Source organism: Podarcis erhardii, assembly GCF_964252035.2.
Source record: "Podarcis erhardii genome assembly, chromosome: 1".
Lineage (NCBI taxonomy): Eukaryota > Metazoa > Chordata > Lepidosauria > Squamata > Lacertidae > Podarcis > Podarcis erhardii.
In genome coordinates this window covers 68,576,052-68,594,303 of record NC_138497.1, presented here as the reverse complement: position 1 = coordinate 68,594,303, position 18,252 = coordinate 68,576,052, and the positions used below count along the sequence as shown (strand labels likewise).

The window sequence follows — 18,252 nt, the reverse complement described above, 5'->3', positions numbered from 1 at the left end:
CAGTGTGATAATCTTGAGCGAGGGGAAGAAAATATATATGTGACATTTGTTTAGGCCTAATTAATGAAATATTTATGTTGCATGAGGCCGTGTGATAAAACCTCCTCCGTGAAGTCCATTTGCTTCTGATTATATTTGTGACTTTTTTTATATGACCAGACATTCTGACGCCAGCTCTTTTACACTGAGCAGATGTCACAGAGTAAAAATGGGTGCCAGATGCTACAAACCACATAAGGGTAATTTGTTTAAGAGCTGGCTCAGACTTGGTGCATTCAATTAGCCCGCATGGTGAGCCTTAGACAATCATTTAGATAACACGGCTAACTTCAGATATGCATTTTAATAACAGATCTGATTTTTTGAATGGAAGCCTGAGCCGTCGTACAATGGAAGTAGGAGTTAACTGATTCGTACATAAAACTTGATATGTTTGCGAGGGTAGCTGTGGCCAAGGACTTGCCAAGCAGTGAAGGCCTTGAACAGTTGCCAAAAGCTTAATTAATGTAATTAGCCAGTGTTCCAAATTGCTGCTAGGTATAGCCTTGCAAAGCCGCAGGCAGGTGCAGTCTCAGAAGCTATGGGGGGAAATCCACTTAAAGCCCAGGTTGAGAATACTGCCTGCGCCACTGAGCTTTCTGTTCCTCTTTTAGGTTCTGAACATTTACCTGCCAGAAAACAAGTTGTTGACTATTGCTCTTCATCCTCTGACAGCGAATTAGAAGGCAGGTCTTCATTGCCACGCAAGGTAACGTTTTCAACGCTTCCCTCCCCATATTGGAAATAGTAAAGATTCGGTATAAAATGAACTCTGTGATTTACTACTGAGTGTCAAGAACCAAAGGGCATTACAATAGTTCCTCTCATCCACAGAACTGGCACAAGAGGTCAGGTATTTGCCTGGAGCCCCACTTCAGACTGGGGTCCCCAGGGAATAATCACAGCTAGCCAAAATGACAAAGGGAGGGAGAGAGAGTCTGGAAGGACAATGTAATAAATGAACAAGTGCTGGCAGCCACAGTGAAGAAATCGCAGCAACAATTGTTGTTCTTATTATTTATTAATCTACAAACCACTTAATGCCAAAATAAGACTTCCAGCCTCCGCCAATGACACTGCTGGGTTGCCAACTTCTTTGTGGTGTTGATTTTTTCAGATGTTTCTGGTGGTTCTTATTTTTATCAGTAAGCTGCCTCATGTGCCATTAAGGGAAAAGGTTGGGCATAAATAAATATATTATTGCAAATATTAATACTGCAGAATTTGAAGCGACTGGATGGAATGAAACATTGTCCAGACCCATTAGATATTATTCAAAACTTTACCTGCAGAACCTCTTCCAAAACAGAACAAAAACAGTAAAGATACATCCAAATAATTCTATATAAGATCTTGTGTTGTCCAGCACAGGCTCAGTATCTTAAAAATAACTTTACCCAGGATTCCATTACAGCCTCCATTATAGCCTGAGGCCATGTGCTCCTGGAGAGCTTCATTTACACACCCCTACTTCCACAGCAGGTGGCACCGTGGTCTAAACCACTGAGCCTAGGGCTTGCCAATCTTAAGGTCAGTGGTTCAAATTCCCATGGCGGGGTGAGCTCCTGTTGCTTGGTCCCAGCTCCTGCCAACCTAGCAGTTCGAACGCACGTCAAAGTGCAAGCAGATAAATAGGTACTGCTCCGGCGGGAAGGTAAACAGCGTTTCTGTGCACTGCTCTGGTTTCACCAGAAGCAGCTTAGTCATGCTGGCCACATGACCCGGAAAACTGTCTGTGGACAAACGTTGGCTCCCTCGGCCAGTAAAACGAGATGAACACTGCAACCCCAGAGTTGTTCATGACTGGACTTAACTGTCAGGGGTCCTTTACCTTTTTTACTTCCACAGAGCCTGGGATCAAAGACTAAAAAGCAACTCCCTTTCAAAATGTGATTTGCAATTCAGTACCTTAATCAACTGATCTGAGGTTAAACACTCATGTTAGCTAGCAGAAAACAACAATAGTTAATTATCAACTCAGCTAAAGCTCAACATTGCAGTGAAATTTCCCCAGAGTTAGCAATACACATTTAGGCATTTTCCATTTCTGTACGAATTAAATAATTATACTTAACATGTATAACAACAACACCACCATCATCAAAAGAACATAATAAAAAGCACTTCTGGATCAGGCCAAAGGCCTATCTAGTCTAGGGATGTGTTTCCCACAATGGCCAGCCAAATGCCTCTGAGCCCACAAGTGGAATATGTGCAACAGTGCTTTCCCCAATTCTGGTTCCTTGCAAACTGGTACTCAGAGGCATGCTGCCTCATTCATATATATATATATATATATATATATATATATATATATATATATATATATATGAGGGTTTACATAACATAGTGTAAATAAATGTAAAATACTTACTTAAATATACAGATAAAATTAGAAACCAATTATGCACAGTGGGTGGATTTCACTGTTCCCCTCTTTCAAAGCTTTTGTCTGCGCAAACATTTCAACTTGGCAGATGGAACAATTCCCCTCTCTTCCCTTCTTGTGCTGTTCTGGGGGTTCTCCTGACCCCACCCCCACCCCCACCTGAGCTGATTTTAGGAGCACACAGGGGAGGAGGGGAGAGAAACCCCCACTGTGCAAGTGGGAAGTCTTTGTGCAAGGCTTCTGCTGAAAGAGCTCTTTAGTTGAATCCCACCAAACCACATTGCTTGTCTGGGTAGGCTTGCTGAAATGAAGTAAGTTTTTAGTGGGCATCGAAAACAGTACAGTGAGGGTGCTTGTCTGGTGATAATATAGTCAGGAGTTCAGAGCATGGTTGCCACCACACTAAAAAACTAGTTTCTTATAAATGAGAAATGAACATTACGTGGCACTTGCAAATGCGAATATTTTGCAGATTGTTGTGATTGAGAAGGTACATATGAGGCAAGGCAATCCTTCAAGCAAACTGGTCCCAAGCTGTTACAAACTTAATAAACTAATAGTTTCAGTAATATGGCTTTAACGTGTATATTGGTCCATGTGGCAATGACATGTTTATTGGAGTAACAAGCAGGAGAATAAAATTAACCAAACGTAGATTGGAAGAGTTAAAACCAGTTATCTTCCTTATTGCTGTAGCCTGGAAAATAATTAAGCCAGATAAAAATGCATGGTCCCCCAGCTGGAATTGCGGTTCTAATTAAGTCAAAAAGTGGTATAAATCAAGTGATGTAAAGAGGATTGCTTCTGTGTGATTTTGTAGATACTGTTGTATTTTTCTTTTTTGGATATATTTTACTAGAAAATTAATGAAAACAGCGCCAAAGTGATGAGTATGCTGCACGTACTGTAACTGATACTAGTGCAAGAAGTATAAGAGGATGCATTTCTGCCAAGATTCAAGATAGGCCCTGACGGCACAGTGTTTCAACTGTGCCATTGGAGAACAGTGCCTTTGAGAACAAGTTCTTTGCTGGTGATGCTAACTGGGCTGAGTTTGGAGCCAGGCATGCACTTTTTGTTCTTGCTGATATTTGCAGTGGTGTTCTATCTACGGCAATCTTCAACCAGCTCAGGGACGCGGACTTATAAAAAATATTGGGGGGGCCCGGGAAAGCTCATGAATAATAAATAAGCTCATGAATATGCAAATAAAGTGGCGCCGCCTCCTCGTGAGCGAATAGGGGAGAGCGTGCTGCGCCTATTAATCAGCTCCAAAGGAAATTGGGTGGAGCTTTTGCTCGGGAGGGAGGGCAGGAGGCATGCAGCCCGCGCCTCCCTGTGCATTTTGGGCTGGGGGAGGGGCGGCGATGGCGCTCTGCTGGAGGGGCGCCGGAGATTATTGGGGGGGCGGAGCCCCCCCAAACGAATTTTTGAGGGGGCTCGGGCCCCCTCAAGCCCCATGGAGTCGGCGCCTATGAACCAGCTGGTTTGTCTCCCACCTTTTCCACTCCATTTCCAAGCATCTCCTACACAAATATGTTCTACCTCCACTGTCGGTGGCATATGCTGGGAGCTGCAGGTGGGCAGTACCCACTCATGTCCAGCTTGCAGGCTTCCCACAGGCATCTGGTCGGTAACTGTGGGAACAGGATGCTGGACTGGATAGGCCATTGGCCTGATCCAGCAGGCTTGCCTTACACTTAACAAATGCCAAGAGACAATTTTGGAACCCTGAAGGGGAAAAGCAGCCAAGAGATAGAACTTTGCTTTATATATTGTTATGGGCTTGTGGGAGGCCAGATTCCCCTAAATTCCTGAGGGCCAGATTCTCCCCATAATTCCTGGATTTAGTAAAAGTTAGACTTAATCAAGTGTTGATTAAACATTGCCAAATTTAGATATGCTAATGAGCCAAGCCAACTCACAGAGCTAGCTGTATAAGCTATTAGCCAGGGACAAAGGCAAGTCATGGCCTATCAAGGAAACCATCAGAGGGCAAGACTTCTTTGCTGGGTGCTAATGGGCAGATAAGGCTAGGTCAGACATACGCAAACTCTGCCCTCTAGATGTTTTGGGACTACAACTCCCATCATCCCTAGCTAACAGGACCAGTGGACAGGGATGATGGGACTTGTAGTCTCAAAACATCTGGAGGACCGAGTTTGCCTATGCCTGGGCTAGGTTTATGGTTTCAGCTTTGAATGATGTAGGCTGGGGGGAGGTCCTTTGAGTCAATTAGCAGCAAGAAGAAGAAAGAGAGGCAGAACTCCATATGCGCTGAGGATAATGGGTTAGAACTAAGAGACACAGAAGATGGCTTGTTGCTGTCCTTTGAATCCAATGCTATCCTTAAGGGGGAAGCCAGATGCTCACAGGATGTGAATGTTCTGCAATCCCTCCATCTAGATGCGGGTTGTATATAAAACCATATATCATAAAGACACCACAGTCTCTGCTGTGCCTAATTCCTGAAGGACACACAGACCCTGGGTAAGTGCCTGGACCCCTGGAATCTCACAACACTCAGATATAGAGATAGTGTGCAACAATATGTAAAGGGATAGATACATGAAAAGAAACATGTTTGTGTTGGTTTCTGCTTTCTTCACTGTGCAGCGAAGTGCTTGTCACGAGACAGGTGTTTACATTCCACAGTCTGTGCTGTTGGGTTTTCCCACGGGAAAGGAGACTGGATGTGACGTACACTGGTTTCCTGTTTTTCTCACAGTTCTCTCCGTGCTTCAGAGGAGAGAGGATGCCTCTCTGCTCACGCAGAGGCAAGATGCTTGTTTGTAAGCTCTCAGCATTGAAGTGTAAATAAAGTAAAAGAAAAGTATGTGGCACGTACTCCTCATCCTTCCGCTGTGCTCGGGACTCTGCAAAAACAACATTTTTGGTTATCGGGCCCAGAAAAACGCAGTCAATCTGACCGATGGACTTCAGAATGCTGGCAAAAGAATGCAGAGGAACAGAGGGACGGATCGCTCTGCGCGTCAAGTTGATTGATGAGAGGTATGTTGCTCATGCTCCGGGCAGCCTGCCAGCTCCTAATTAATGGCTTTATGGCTGGACTTTGAACTTTTAGAGCCGTTTGCCAGGCACAGGCAAAGGCTCAAAGGCACAAGCTTATAGGCTTGGGGGAAACCGAAAGTACCTTTTAAAAGTGCTTTTGGAATAAAGCAGCTGCAGAAAACAGTGACGCAGCTTGATTTAAAGCAGCAGAGATGCAGCAGAAGGCTAATGCCAGAGTCATGATGGCTAGCTGCAGAAGGCTGGCTGATGCAAGTGGGGAATCTGATGCCAATCAGCCACATGCTCAGCTCAGAGTAGCCTGTGATACTGCCATGATTCAGAATGAAGCAGACCGCCAGGGTGATAGCTGCATGGGAAAAGGGGAGTCTTCACAGACGTCATCCCAGAGTGCAGTGGAACCACCAGATGGCGCCAAAGCTTTGAAGGCAGTGAAATGCTACTCGTGTGGACGTCTAGGCCATATGAAGAGGGAATGCAAATATCCCAGGACCAAGACAGAGCAGCGCAGCGAAAGCTCATCGCGTGGAAAAGGCCGAGGCAAAAGCAAAGGTCCAGTGTCCAGGAAAACGCAGCACAAGGCAATGGTCTCACGCTTCACTCCAAAGGTTGCAAAGGTCCAGAAAACGTCTAGATCTTTCTTCGTGGTTGATTCAGCAGCGACCCACCACATGTGCAACGATAAGCGACTGTTCGTGTCTTTTACACCGCAGGAAGGTGCGATTCACCAGGCGGATGACCACACAATCCCCAGTAAAGGCTACGGAACTGTTGTTCTTCACAGTTTGGACTTATCGATAAAAGATGTGCTTTACGTACCAGATGCCAAACATAATCTACTCAGCGTTGGATAGCTGAATGAACGGAAAATTGACGTTTCCTTTAAGAACAAAAAGTGCATCATCACAAAGAAAAATGATTATGTATTGCATGCTGAATATGTTGATCGTTTGTATGTTTTGTATTTTGATGATGTTGTGCAGGATGAAACTTGTTGCATTGCAGGTTCTAACAAAAGTTTGCATGCAGAATGTATTCACGATTTTCACCGGAAATTTGGTCATTTGCATTTTGAGGCAGTATCTAAGATGCCTGCCTTGGTTGAAGGTATGACTATTAAACCCTGCAGGTACTACATGAAGTGCAAGGCATGCGCAGCAAACAAGGTGAAAATGGCTGCGAAAGGTAAGGTGTCTAGTAGGCAAGCTACAGAACCATACCAAATTGTTCATGCTGATTTGGTTGGACCACTAGCGCCCTCTTTGGGTGGAAACAGGTACTTCATGGTTCTCATTGATGCATTTTCCAGGTATATTTATGTGTACAATCTTAAGCAGAAATCAGAGGCTTTTCCAAGGTTCAAGGAATTCTGTGCTTGGTTGGAAAATGTGCATGGTAAGAAGGTAAAGATTCTTTTCAGTGATCGCGGGGGGGAATTCACTTCTCAGCAGTTTGAAGCTTTTCTGACTGAGAAAGGAATTCAACACGATTTGTCTAGTCCTTGCTCGCCATGGCAGAATGGACTTTGCGAGAGGGCAAATCAGACATTGCTTCAAGGGTTAAAAACCTTGCTACATGATGCAAATCTTCCAGAGAGTTATTGGGCCGAAGCTCTCTCGTGTTTTGTTTACAGTTATAATCGCAGGTTATCTTCAGCGATTGGTTGTACCCCGTATGAGAAGATGTTTGGCAAAAAGCCATACATCAAACACATGAAAATTTTTGGTTCTGACATGTGGGTTCACACACCACAAAGCTCCAAGTTAGACAAGCGTGGATTGCATGGTATCTTTCTAGGTTATCAGAAAGGGTCTTACAGAATAATGATGACTGACTCTAAGACAATTAAGCTCACAAGAAGTGTTGAGTACAATGCCAAGTGGGGGAGAATGTGGGAATTTTCCAATGTTATCCTGATGACAGTGATGAGACTGAGGATAGTCAAAAGCAGCTGCAACAACCCACACCCACTGATGAAGGTTCTGATTCTGAGTCTGAAACTGAATCGGGTGATTCAGAGGATTTCAAGAGTGCGAAAGCCTCTATGCGACCCTCTGAAAGCTCTGATCAAGAATTGGAAGAACCATTGTTCACAATAGGCCACTTTTCTCCTAAGAAGGAAGAGGAGAGTGTTGAAGACCTACGGCTAATTCGCAGGTCACAAAGAGCCACAAAAGGCAGACCTCCAAAGAGATTTGCTGATGAGTTTGCTAAGATAGCAGTAACAGCTGTTAAAAGCTCCAAGAAGGTATTTGAACCTTCAAGTTTCCAATAAATCCAGGATTTGGATTCAAAGGAAGCTGAGCCATGGTTAAATGCCGTGAAGGCTGAGCTTGATTCCTTAGAAAGGAACAAAACATGGGAGCTAGTTCCAGTAGTTCCAGGAATGAAACTGCTTGGAAGCAAATGGGTCTTCAAAGCGAAGACTGATCAAAATGGCAAGATAGTCAGACACAAAGCCAGATTGGTAGCCAGAGGTTTTGCACAAGTACCAGGTGAAGACTATCACGAGACCTACTCACCCACAGTGAGGTATGAGAGCATTAGGCTTATGCTCAAGCTAGCTGCAGAGGAGAATCTACACATTAGTCACCACGATGTGAATACAGCTTTTCTGTACGGATCTCTAGGTGAATCACTTTATATGCTTCCACCTGATGGCGTACAGGTAAAACAGGGATTTGTTTGTGCTCTGAATAAGTCCCTTTATGGTCTCAAACAAAGTGCACGGTGTTGGCACACAAAACTCACTGAAGTATTGTTTTCTCTAGGTTTTAAGCAAGGGAAAGCTGATCCATGTGTATTTGTCAAAGAGGAGGGGCAAAAGAAACTGTATTGTTTGTTTTATGTTGATGATATTTTATTCTTTTGGGAAGATGTCACAATGTACAATAACGCCCTAGCTCAACTGAAAGAGCACTTTGACATGAAAGATCTTGGTGAGGTAAACAACTACCTATCTCTGGAAATAGAGAGAGATCAAGATGGTAACATTCTAGTACACCAGTCACGGAAAATTGCTGATGTGTTAAGCAAACTAAACCTGATGGATGCTAACCCTGTAGACACACCGATGACAACAGGTTATCAGGTAGATGACACTGAAGAAGCATTTTCTGACACTACACTGTACAGAAGTGTGCTAGGCAAGCTAAACTTCATTGCCAGATGTTCAAGACCTGACATTGCTGTTAGCTGTAATTTGCTAAGCAGACAAGTCAACAATCCTACTGTTAAGGAATGGAAAGCTCTGAAACGCATAGCGCGGTATTTGAAAGGCACTATGCATTACAGACTGAGATTTAACAATCAGAAGTCTGGTGGTCTTGAGATATTTGCAGATGCAAGTTTTGGAAGTGACACTACAGACAGGAGAAGTACGTCTGGAGTTTGCTATATGTACAATCAGGGTCTATTTGATTGGTCATGCAAGAAGCAAACAACAGTTAGCTTAAGTACTTGTGAAGCTGAACTGAATGCACTGTCTTATTCACTTAAAGATTGTGAATGGTTGTTACAATTGTGCAAAGACATGAAAATTCCTGTCAAATGTCCAATCCAGGTTTACCAGGACAACAAAGCATGTTTGGCTTTGCTGAATTCTGAAGGTTGTAAGCAAAGCACGAAGCACTTGCAATTGAAGTTGCAACATGCTAGGGAACGTATTCAGAAGGGACTCGTAACGGTGTCCTATATGCCAGGTAATGAAATTCCTGCTGATGTATTGTCCAAGATTGTATCAAGGGATCAACACTGTACCTATGTGCAGAAGTTGGGTTTGTACTGATATTGTACGAACACGCTGCCCAGTGATGTTCACAGAAAGGGGGAGGATGTTGGTTTCTGCTTTCTTCACTGTGCAGCGAAGTGCTTGTCACGAGACAGGTGTTTACATTCCACAGTCTGTGCTGTTGGGTTTTCCCACGGGAAAGGAGACTGGATGTGACGTACACTGGTATCCTGTTTTTCTCACAGTTCTCTCCGTGCTTCAGAGGAGAGAGGATGCCTCTCTGCTCACGCAGAGGCAAGATGCTTGTTTGTAAGCTCTCAGCATTGAAGTGTAAATAAAGTAAAAGAAAAGTATGTGGCACGTACTCCTCATCCTTCCGCTGTGCTCGGGACACTGCAAAAACAACAGTTTGGCACAACCATGTCTCTGTGTGTTTTGGAAAACTCTCTAAAGTTATAAGCAGCCTAGTTATTAAATTGCAAATAGTCTTTGACCTTCAGTTTGAAAGCTCTTCATGCTCTATCTACTGTTTCACATGGTTTTTTCCACAATTATCCTACTTTCAAAATAGGTATTGCTCTATCTACACCTCATTCTTGGTGAGAGTCTCCATGCATGGCAAACTATCATCTCATAAACCTAGTAGGCCAAACTGTCATCTGAATCCTGACTGCTTTTCTCAACAAAATATATGCTTCTCTTCTTCTGCAATGGACTGAATTATTAGCATTTTGCAGATATAGCAAGTAGGTCAAGATTTGAGTGGCAACTTTGCACTCCCTAGAGTTACTTTTTAGTCACCAAGATAATTTGTCTTGGTCTTGGTCTGCAGTTTCATCTTCATTGATGGAACATTATTGACAGAAAATGCTAATGCCTAGCTAAGATTGCAGCAAGGTCCCTATTGATGAGGACAAATGGCTCAGAATGTGCCTGGCCAACACAGTCAAAAACTACTTAACATCCACATTAAAAGAAAAGTCTATGAAAAGCTGTGGCTAAGTACAAAGTATTGATTACCTCTCTCTTTTTTGTAGACAAAAAGAACTCTGAGAAGAAACAGAAAGTTGGAAAAGGAAACAAAGCAACTGGTTAAACAAGAGGAACTAAAGAGGCTCCATAAAGCACAGGTCATTAGGAGTTCCTTTCGATAGAACCATTTTTTGTCATGGTACTCACTGGTATAGTGTATTTACTGCGCATTGCACTCATTTTGTTTTGGCACCTGTGGCATTTGAATCAACATATGAGTACTGGCACCTCATTTTTATTTTACAAAAAAGAAGCGCTGCATAAAACTGGCAGCCAAACCAAATGCATTTCGTGGTGGCTGGTTGGTAAATTTAAGACCTTGTGGGAGAAACCAAAATACCATTGCCTGAGGCAGATACACAGCCCACAGTCCTCTCTGACTCCCATTCCCCTTCGTGTGCCTCCATACAGTCATCTATGTTCCTTGTTTTCACCCGTATAACTCATGGTGGTTACAGCCACATATTCTTTTATTGGAAACTGTGATTTTCTAATATGCAGCCCCTGTCTCTCTTGAGCTGGTGTGGCGGATGAGCATGTTGTATTTCCCAGACTGAGTATAAGTTTACCATCATAGCTACATATATAGTACCCCAAAAACACTTATGCAGGGTGGAATCTGGTAATGCTGCCAGTCTGCGACAATGCAGGTGAATTTATAAGATCCCAAATCCTTTCTGCCATTCCTTTTTCTCCCTGGCATCAGATATGCCAGAGCCATTCAGATAAATTCACTTGCTTTATTTAAAAGGAAATTTTGTTAGGTGATTAAGATGATGTTGGGGAAATGGCAGTGATGCCTAGAGCTCAGTGACCGACATGTGTTGGATACTGTATGTTGTGAACTACCCTGTGATCACCAGATGAAGGGCAGTGTACAAATTTAATAAATAATAATAATGCTGAAGCTCCAAAGCAAAGCCCCCAATATTTCCAGTTTACCATTTATTGGATGGGACAGTTAGTCCCTGCCTGTGACTTTCATATGCCCAGAGTAGAAAACACTGACTCAGACAGACCAATATGGTAGCTTCATATATTCCTAAGTACTCCTTTGCCAAATTTGTTGCTTGAAACATATGTATGAATCTGCCCAGGCTATCCAGCGACTACTGGAAGAAGTGGAGGAGAAGCAGCGAGCTCTGGAGGTGTATGGTGTTCAGCTCGAGAGGGAACTACGAGGAGAATCAGGTAAACAGAGCAGGAAACCTGAGGATATCTGAAGAATATGCTAGCTTTCCTGGTGATTGTACATCTGGTTTTGAAAATTTCATGGAATTTAGCTTTCTATTCAGTTTGCAACTTCTGGTATAGATCTGATGGGCAAAGTATGGAGCTGGGGTTGAGGAAACTATTGTTAAAACATTTCCCTGGAAGCTATAGTCTGATGCATGTGACTGCAAGCTGACCCTGATCACAGAGTTGAATTTTCAGCCTGCAGTGAGGTGAAATGTTTAACATTCAAGAGCAGCCTGGCCACAAGAGGGAGATCCTCAGACAATTTCTTTGATTTCAGTTTGCTCAGCTCAGATTTTCTTTTGTGAGTTAGCCCTTAGTATAAAACTCATGCATTATCTATGATAACAAATGTATAAGAGCACAAATTTTGGTTACAGTGTTTTATTTAATCGTGGAAACAGAATCTTCATTTTTTCTTTCTTCTGCTGCTGCTTCTGCTTGCTTGTTGTCTTGTTATTGTTCAGGCAGACCCTCTTTGTTCCATTGTTAACGTTTGTGTTGTCCTGGTGTTTTCTCATTTGAATGCAGTCTTCAAAATAACACTTGAGGGAGAAATTCCACCCCACCCCCATTCCCTACCACCCTGCTCTCCGCACCTGATTATCTGCATTTGCCTGAGAACCAATGGCAACAAGTACTCCTTGCACACAATGGCAACAGAAAAACAGAGCACTGGTCTATTGGCACCTGACATAGGAGCCAACTCCTAGAGGCTGAGGTCCCTTTGGAAACTCCCCAATAAAATGTCGGACAGGGCATTGCCATTCAAATGCTGTGCGTGCACCACATCATGTGATCGATTATGCACGGTGGGACTTACCTGCCCCCTCCCCAATATTTTATTCAAGATGGCACCCCTGGCACCTGAAGACTCCTGGTCCACCAAATGTCATTGCCATGCGCTTTGTGTGTGTTTTCACTAGGGCAAATGGGCTACTACCCCACTAACCTCAGCCTGGATCTACTTGCCTGGATTTTATAGCCAGTTGAGTCACACTGGCTGTCATCCTCATCCTCCTGTATTTCAGTATTGCCCTTGTAGTACTCAGCAGGGAAGAGGATGGACTCTGCCCTTCACTGGATCTTGCTCCCCTACTGCTGAGCTTCCTGCCTTCTGCCCCTTTTTGCCCCAATGGACACCAGCCATGACCGGTGTGTGTGGACAGGGGGAAAAAGAAACAACTTGCCACACAGAGGGGCCACGTGGCAAGGGATGGAGTAACTGCATGCAGATAGCATCACATTCAAATCAGCATTAAATATCTCAGTGTCCACTGGGGCTCAATAGTAGACAATCAATTATGGTACTTTGCTTCAGAAATGTCATGCTCTCACCTACTTGATGTGTCTGGAGAAACTGAAGCTCCCATTTCCTTTCCTGATCCGTGGTAATTTAATTCCTTTTATTAAGGTTGGGCCCCCTCCTATTTATATTGATTGGTAGACAACTACAGAGGGAGCTGTTTTAGGGCAGAGTTTGTGATTATTCCTCACCTGTAAGTCTCCCGTGCACAATTTTTTCATAGGATCTGCAAACCACTCAGGAACCCTATTAATTTTGTGGGGTTGCTTATTTATATTTATGTTGTCAAATGGGCAGTTCCAGCTGTTACATCGCCATTCACTCACTCTTTTAAAAATAATGTGCATTATTGCTTAATGAATGACCAGCCCTTATTAGGTTAAGCTGTATTTAAGCAGGGCTGTGCTTATGGAGTTCAGGCGATTTAATAGGCATTATTACGGTAATTAGAAAATCATCACAGTTAAGCAATACTATCGAGCTGCAAAAGGTTCCGAATAACTGAATTTAGAGACAGGCCTGCAAACACTAGTCTTCCGTGACATTAATGCATCTCCCCTCTAATAATTGCGAGAGTGTGGAATGAAAGGCTCTTTTGTTGGTGGGAGTTTATTCATTAGCTACTGGACTGAATAAGGAGAGAACATGTGTCGGGGCGAAACAAAGTGCTCCAAAGGCTGATGAGCAAAATGAAGCTTTGAGGATCTCACAATTAGGGCAGCAACAATTCATGCATTAGAAGAATCAGAAATAATCTGAGTCCTATGACTAATGGGGACTCTTACTGGAAAACAGACCAGGTTGAGGGTGATCTGTACCTAAGCTTGTTTCATTTTTATTTTATTTATCATTATTCTGTTTGCCTTCCAAACATCTGGGCAGTGGTTTAGGGCCATGCCCACAGAGCTTCAGAAGTGCTACCGTATCAACTGCTCCAAGACTGCTCCTGACCCTTTGTGGGATTTCCCAGTCTGTGGGTCTACTCCCTACTGCATTAACCATTTTTTGGTTACATATTTTAGCTGACAGTTTAGCAATTTTTCATTATAGTGTTTGGTGCTTGTGTAATCCATTTGATTTTTTAAAAAAATCAGTCTCTGCAGAATGTGATTTTGGAGGGGACATGGCAGTGTTATCACGGGGAGGAAAACCAGATATTGCAAATTTATTTTTTTAATATCTTAAACAGATTCAAGCACACAAGATGAAACTAAGCTGTTACATGAATGGTTTGAGCTGGTATTGGAGAAGAATAAATTAATGCGCTATGAATCTGAACTGCTGATCATGTAAGTAAGAACTCACTGTTTGCCATTAGTGGCGAAAATATCAGAGATGGGGAGAATATTCGCTTGTTCGAGGCAGAGGATATTCTTCCTGATGCATGCAGATGCCCATTATTGAACTAAATTGCTGCATTACGCCTTGCATAGCATATCGCCATTAAAGTACAGAGATAGAGTACTGCTCCTTCTTACATTATTGGCATTTGCAGGTGGAAGTGTTTTACAATAAATGAGTGCAAAAGCTACCATTGGTTTTAAACATATATTTACTGTTGAGCTAAAGAACTGTTAGCAATGGAGAATATGTTTTCCTGTGATGAATCCTTATGGGCCTTTAGGCACTTCATCCTCTGGAAATTGGTAAAAGTGCCAGATTACCACCATGGAGGAAAAAGACTCCCACCTGCGCACAATTTGTCACAACTTGAGGATGTGCAGATGTATCATTTTGAGCATGGGGGAAACAGTTTCACTGCTCAGTAACCATTTATTTATATCCCACACTTCATAGGATACTCAGGGCGGGTAACAGTGATATTAAAACAACCCAAAATAAAATATAGTAAAAGAAATAAGCAACTAGTAAAACAGCCAACAGCAACAAGAGATAATCAGCAGTAAATTCAATTATAACCATTAAATATTAACTATATTTAACATAGCTAGGATTTAAGTTGGGGGGGCAGGGCATTCACCTGTCATTATCCTCTGTCTGGCTCTGTCTAGCAGATTTGGAATGAAATGTTTCAACAACAGTTGTTTTAAATTACCTTCTTTTGACCCCAAGTGCTCAGAAACACCTGTCAAAAATCTACAATTTCTACTTTTAGTTAAGATTTTTTATTTATTTACTTGATTTAGGAGGGGGCAGCTGACCCCCTGACTATGGCCATGCATACATGCCTGAGCAAAATAGGTGGCTCCTATACTGGAGCTGCAATTCTAATAAGTTTTGGTGCCATGCACACCTCTTGGAAAAAAGGCATCTGAATTCCGGGTGCCACCACAGGGAAGGCCCTAGCTTGCGTCAGCACCCAATGTCCTCTCCTTGGTGGTGGGACAATGGCACAAACCTCTCCCTAAAACAGTGGACAACACATTTGTACATATTTATTTTACAATTTTATCCCACCCTTCTTTCAGGATATATAGGACCATCTCATTTTCTCTTCACAACAATCCCACAATTAGGCTGAGAGGTGGAGACTGGCCCAAAGTTAATCAGTAAGCTTCTGGGCTGATTAACTACTTCAAACACTGCATTGCACTGACCCTAGGGAAGGGCCTTAGCTCAGCTGCTTTGCAAGCAAATGGTCACTGATTCAATCTTTGGCATTTCCACGTAGGGCTGGGAATGTCTCCTGCCTAAAAACCCTGGAAAGCCACCTCCGGTCAGTGCCGACAATACTGAGCTGGATAGATCAATTGGCCTAACTCAGAGTAGAGTGATTTCCTGTGCTCCCCTACATAATGCGTGGAGCAGCCTTTTACTTTCAGTTGTAGATTGTTACCTTTCCTGCCATTGGTCTGATATTTATATTTCGGTGGTGGTAGTGATTCAGAAGAGAATGGAAGGCACTTGACCACATGGACCTAGTTTGCCCAGCTCTTAATCTTGCTGGAAAGGGCAAATGCTTTGATGCCACCTGTTCGATAATATTAATGTTAAAGACTGACTGGTTGTCATAGCTGAGCCTCTGTTATTCTCGTGCCCAGAGCCAAAGAGCTGGAATTCGAGGATCATCAGAACTAACTGGAGAAGAGAGAGGGAGAAATGACCTTGATGGTAAGCAAAGTACTGAAGCTAACCGCATTGCAAGAGAAAGTTGCCAGATATTCTTGCCTACTGAGTCAATTGATTTTTAGATGCACATGTCCCTTAAGAATGTTTGGGCATGTTAGAGAGACATGCCATCCCTATGATAGCCAGAGTTATTTTATTTATTTCTCACTGTTGAAGCCCAGGAAGGGGATTTCTTTTTCTAAATTCCCCAAAATTTAGAAAGCAGTTTGAAAGTTGTATTTGGATCCTGCTGAAAAATAAACAGACCACAAGAGTGCAACTACTGAACTATGATTAAAAAAATAAAAAATAAAATAAGCGGATGGATTTAAGAGCAGAGAAGAGCAAGCGACCAACAGAAAGGAGGGTCTCTTCTGCCACCAAATAATTCCAATAAAGGTTTGGAGGATACAGTCACCTCTGGTTTACAGGCACAATCTTAAATGAATGCTGCTGAGCCAAATTCTGCGCACACCCCATACATTTAAAACACAGCCACACACCTAAGAACTCTCACAGAGGAGATGATGATGATGAATTCTACTACAGTGGTACCTCGGGTTACAAACACCTCAGGTTACAAACACTTCGGGGTGCAGACTCCGCTAACCCGGAAGTAGTACCTCAGGTTAAGAACTTTACCTCAGGATGAGAACAGAAATAGTGTGGCCGCAGGAGACCCCATTAGTTAAAGTGGTACCTCAGGTTAAGAACGGTTTCAGGTTAAGAACAGACCTCTGGAATGAATTAAGTTCGTAACCAGAGGTACCACTGTATTTGGATCCTGCCCATCTGACTGGGTTGCCTCAGCCACTGAGCAGTTTCCAACAGATATGACAACATAAGCAAACATTAAACATTTAAAACTTCCCTATACAGGGCTGCCTTCAAATGTCTTCTAAAAGTTGTATAGTTGTTCATCTCGTTGACAACTGATGGGAGCACAGGCCCTCTGCCTGGTTCCCTCTGACTCCATTTCTCACAGTGAAGAAACCGCCAGCACACTTAACAAAATATAGCTCCGAATAATCTGGGAGGGAGGGCTTTAAAATGTATGTTGTGTACACAGCCATAATTCAAGGTTTCTGTGTCAATTATGATTTTTTCTGAATAACCAAAAGACGAAGCTTTCAATACTTAAGTTGTTTTGTTTACTAAAAAGGGGATAGACTACAAAAGGCTGAATATATCTGAAATTTCTACTCAGAAGAACTGAATTTCAGATACCCAGTGATCTGTGCACTGGAGGAAAGGCCCCATTTGGTCATTCTCACATTACATTATGTGCAAGGTTTTGGGGATTTGAATGCTAATTTGCATATACAATATGAAGCTGGAGTTATAAATGAATATAAGATTCATTCCCCGTAGTTAAAATTTTATTTATTCTTAACAGACTGACATATGTTCTTGCCAGCTTCAAAGAACTGTAAAATTAGCTGGACGCATTCCACCACCCCATACATAGAAAATTTCTTTTGAGTCCAAAGCAACTCCCTAAAGCAGTTTGTGATATATCATTGGAGACTCTGAATAGAAAAGATTAACATAAAATAAAATAAAAAACATATCTCCTGACCAAGGCCTTGAGTATGTTGAATGCTGCTATTTGAATCCCAGCAGGGCCACCTCTATCCTTTAGCAAAATGAAGCAATTGCCTCAGGTGATTTTTCTTTATTTACCTACTGATTTATTACATATTCTTCACCCTAAGGTTCCAGGACAGAATGCTGGGAGTGGCCAAATTCATCGTCCATCTTGCCAGCCTATGCAAGCATCCAGCTGCAGCCACACCCCACCTGACAGAGATGGATTTAGGAGCTGTGACCAGTGGAAGAAAAAGATGAAAAGCAGTACTTGGGGAGTTTTAGAAAAGGAATACAAATTCTGAATGTTGTACACACTGGCATCAGGCAAATATTTTCCTTTCCAGCATAGTGACCACCAGCACTGCAAGATCATGTTTAAAATGTTGTTGAAGAGGAAAGCCCTGCATGCTATGACCGCCATGAGAAGAATGGTGTTCTCCTTACATGTTCTAAAAATAGCTCTTCATTCACATCAACATATGCAAAACGAATAAATGAGTTCTATGCCTGTCTTGTCTGATATGCATCCATTGCAGATGCTCAAAGGGTTTGTTTTTCACTTCCTGGAATTTAAATTCTGAGTGCTCTTGAAAGTCATGGAACTATAGTATTGATTTAGTTGAAAGCTGTCTGTATTTGTGATTGTTCCTTCTGCATGCTTTACTTTATGAATATGTCACAAAGCAAAGTGTTACAATTTTTAAAACAAACATCACCCGTATAGCAACACATTAACCTTAAGTAGCATTTCTTGTAGTGGAAGAAGATATTCTTTAAATTACAGATTATATGTGTACATTGTAAGCAGCAGAAAAAGTGTTAGTGCATTTT

The 18,252-nt window shown here is 42.5% G+C and overlaps 1 protein-coding gene across 7 annotated transcripts in view; it reads left to right on the top strand.

Moving 5' to 3' along the window:
- MICAL2 (microtubule associated monooxygenase, calponin and LIM domain containing 2) overlaps nucleotides 1–17,929 on the top strand; it is a 152,030-nt gene extending 134,101 nt beyond the window's left edge. For all 7 annotated transcript variants that reach the window (XM_081878739.1, XM_081878738.1, XM_081878737.1 and 4 more), the window contains 6 exons: nucleotides 654–748; nucleotides 10,226–10,318; nucleotides 11,318–11,411; nucleotides 13,952–14,051; nucleotides 15,765–15,834; nucleotides 17,547–17,929. In XM_081878739.1, coding sequence (XP_081734865.1) covers nucleotides 654–748; nucleotides 10,226–10,318; nucleotides 11,318–11,411; nucleotides 13,952–14,051; nucleotides 15,765–15,801 — 419 coding nt within the window. In that variant the 3' untranslated portion in view covers nucleotides 15,802–15,834; nucleotides 17,547–17,929. The remainder of the gene's footprint in view (nucleotides 1–653; nucleotides 749–10,225; nucleotides 10,319–11,317; nucleotides 11,412–13,951; nucleotides 14,052–15,764; nucleotides 15,835–17,546) is intronic.
- Nucleotides 17,930–18,252: the final 323 nt, after the last annotated feature.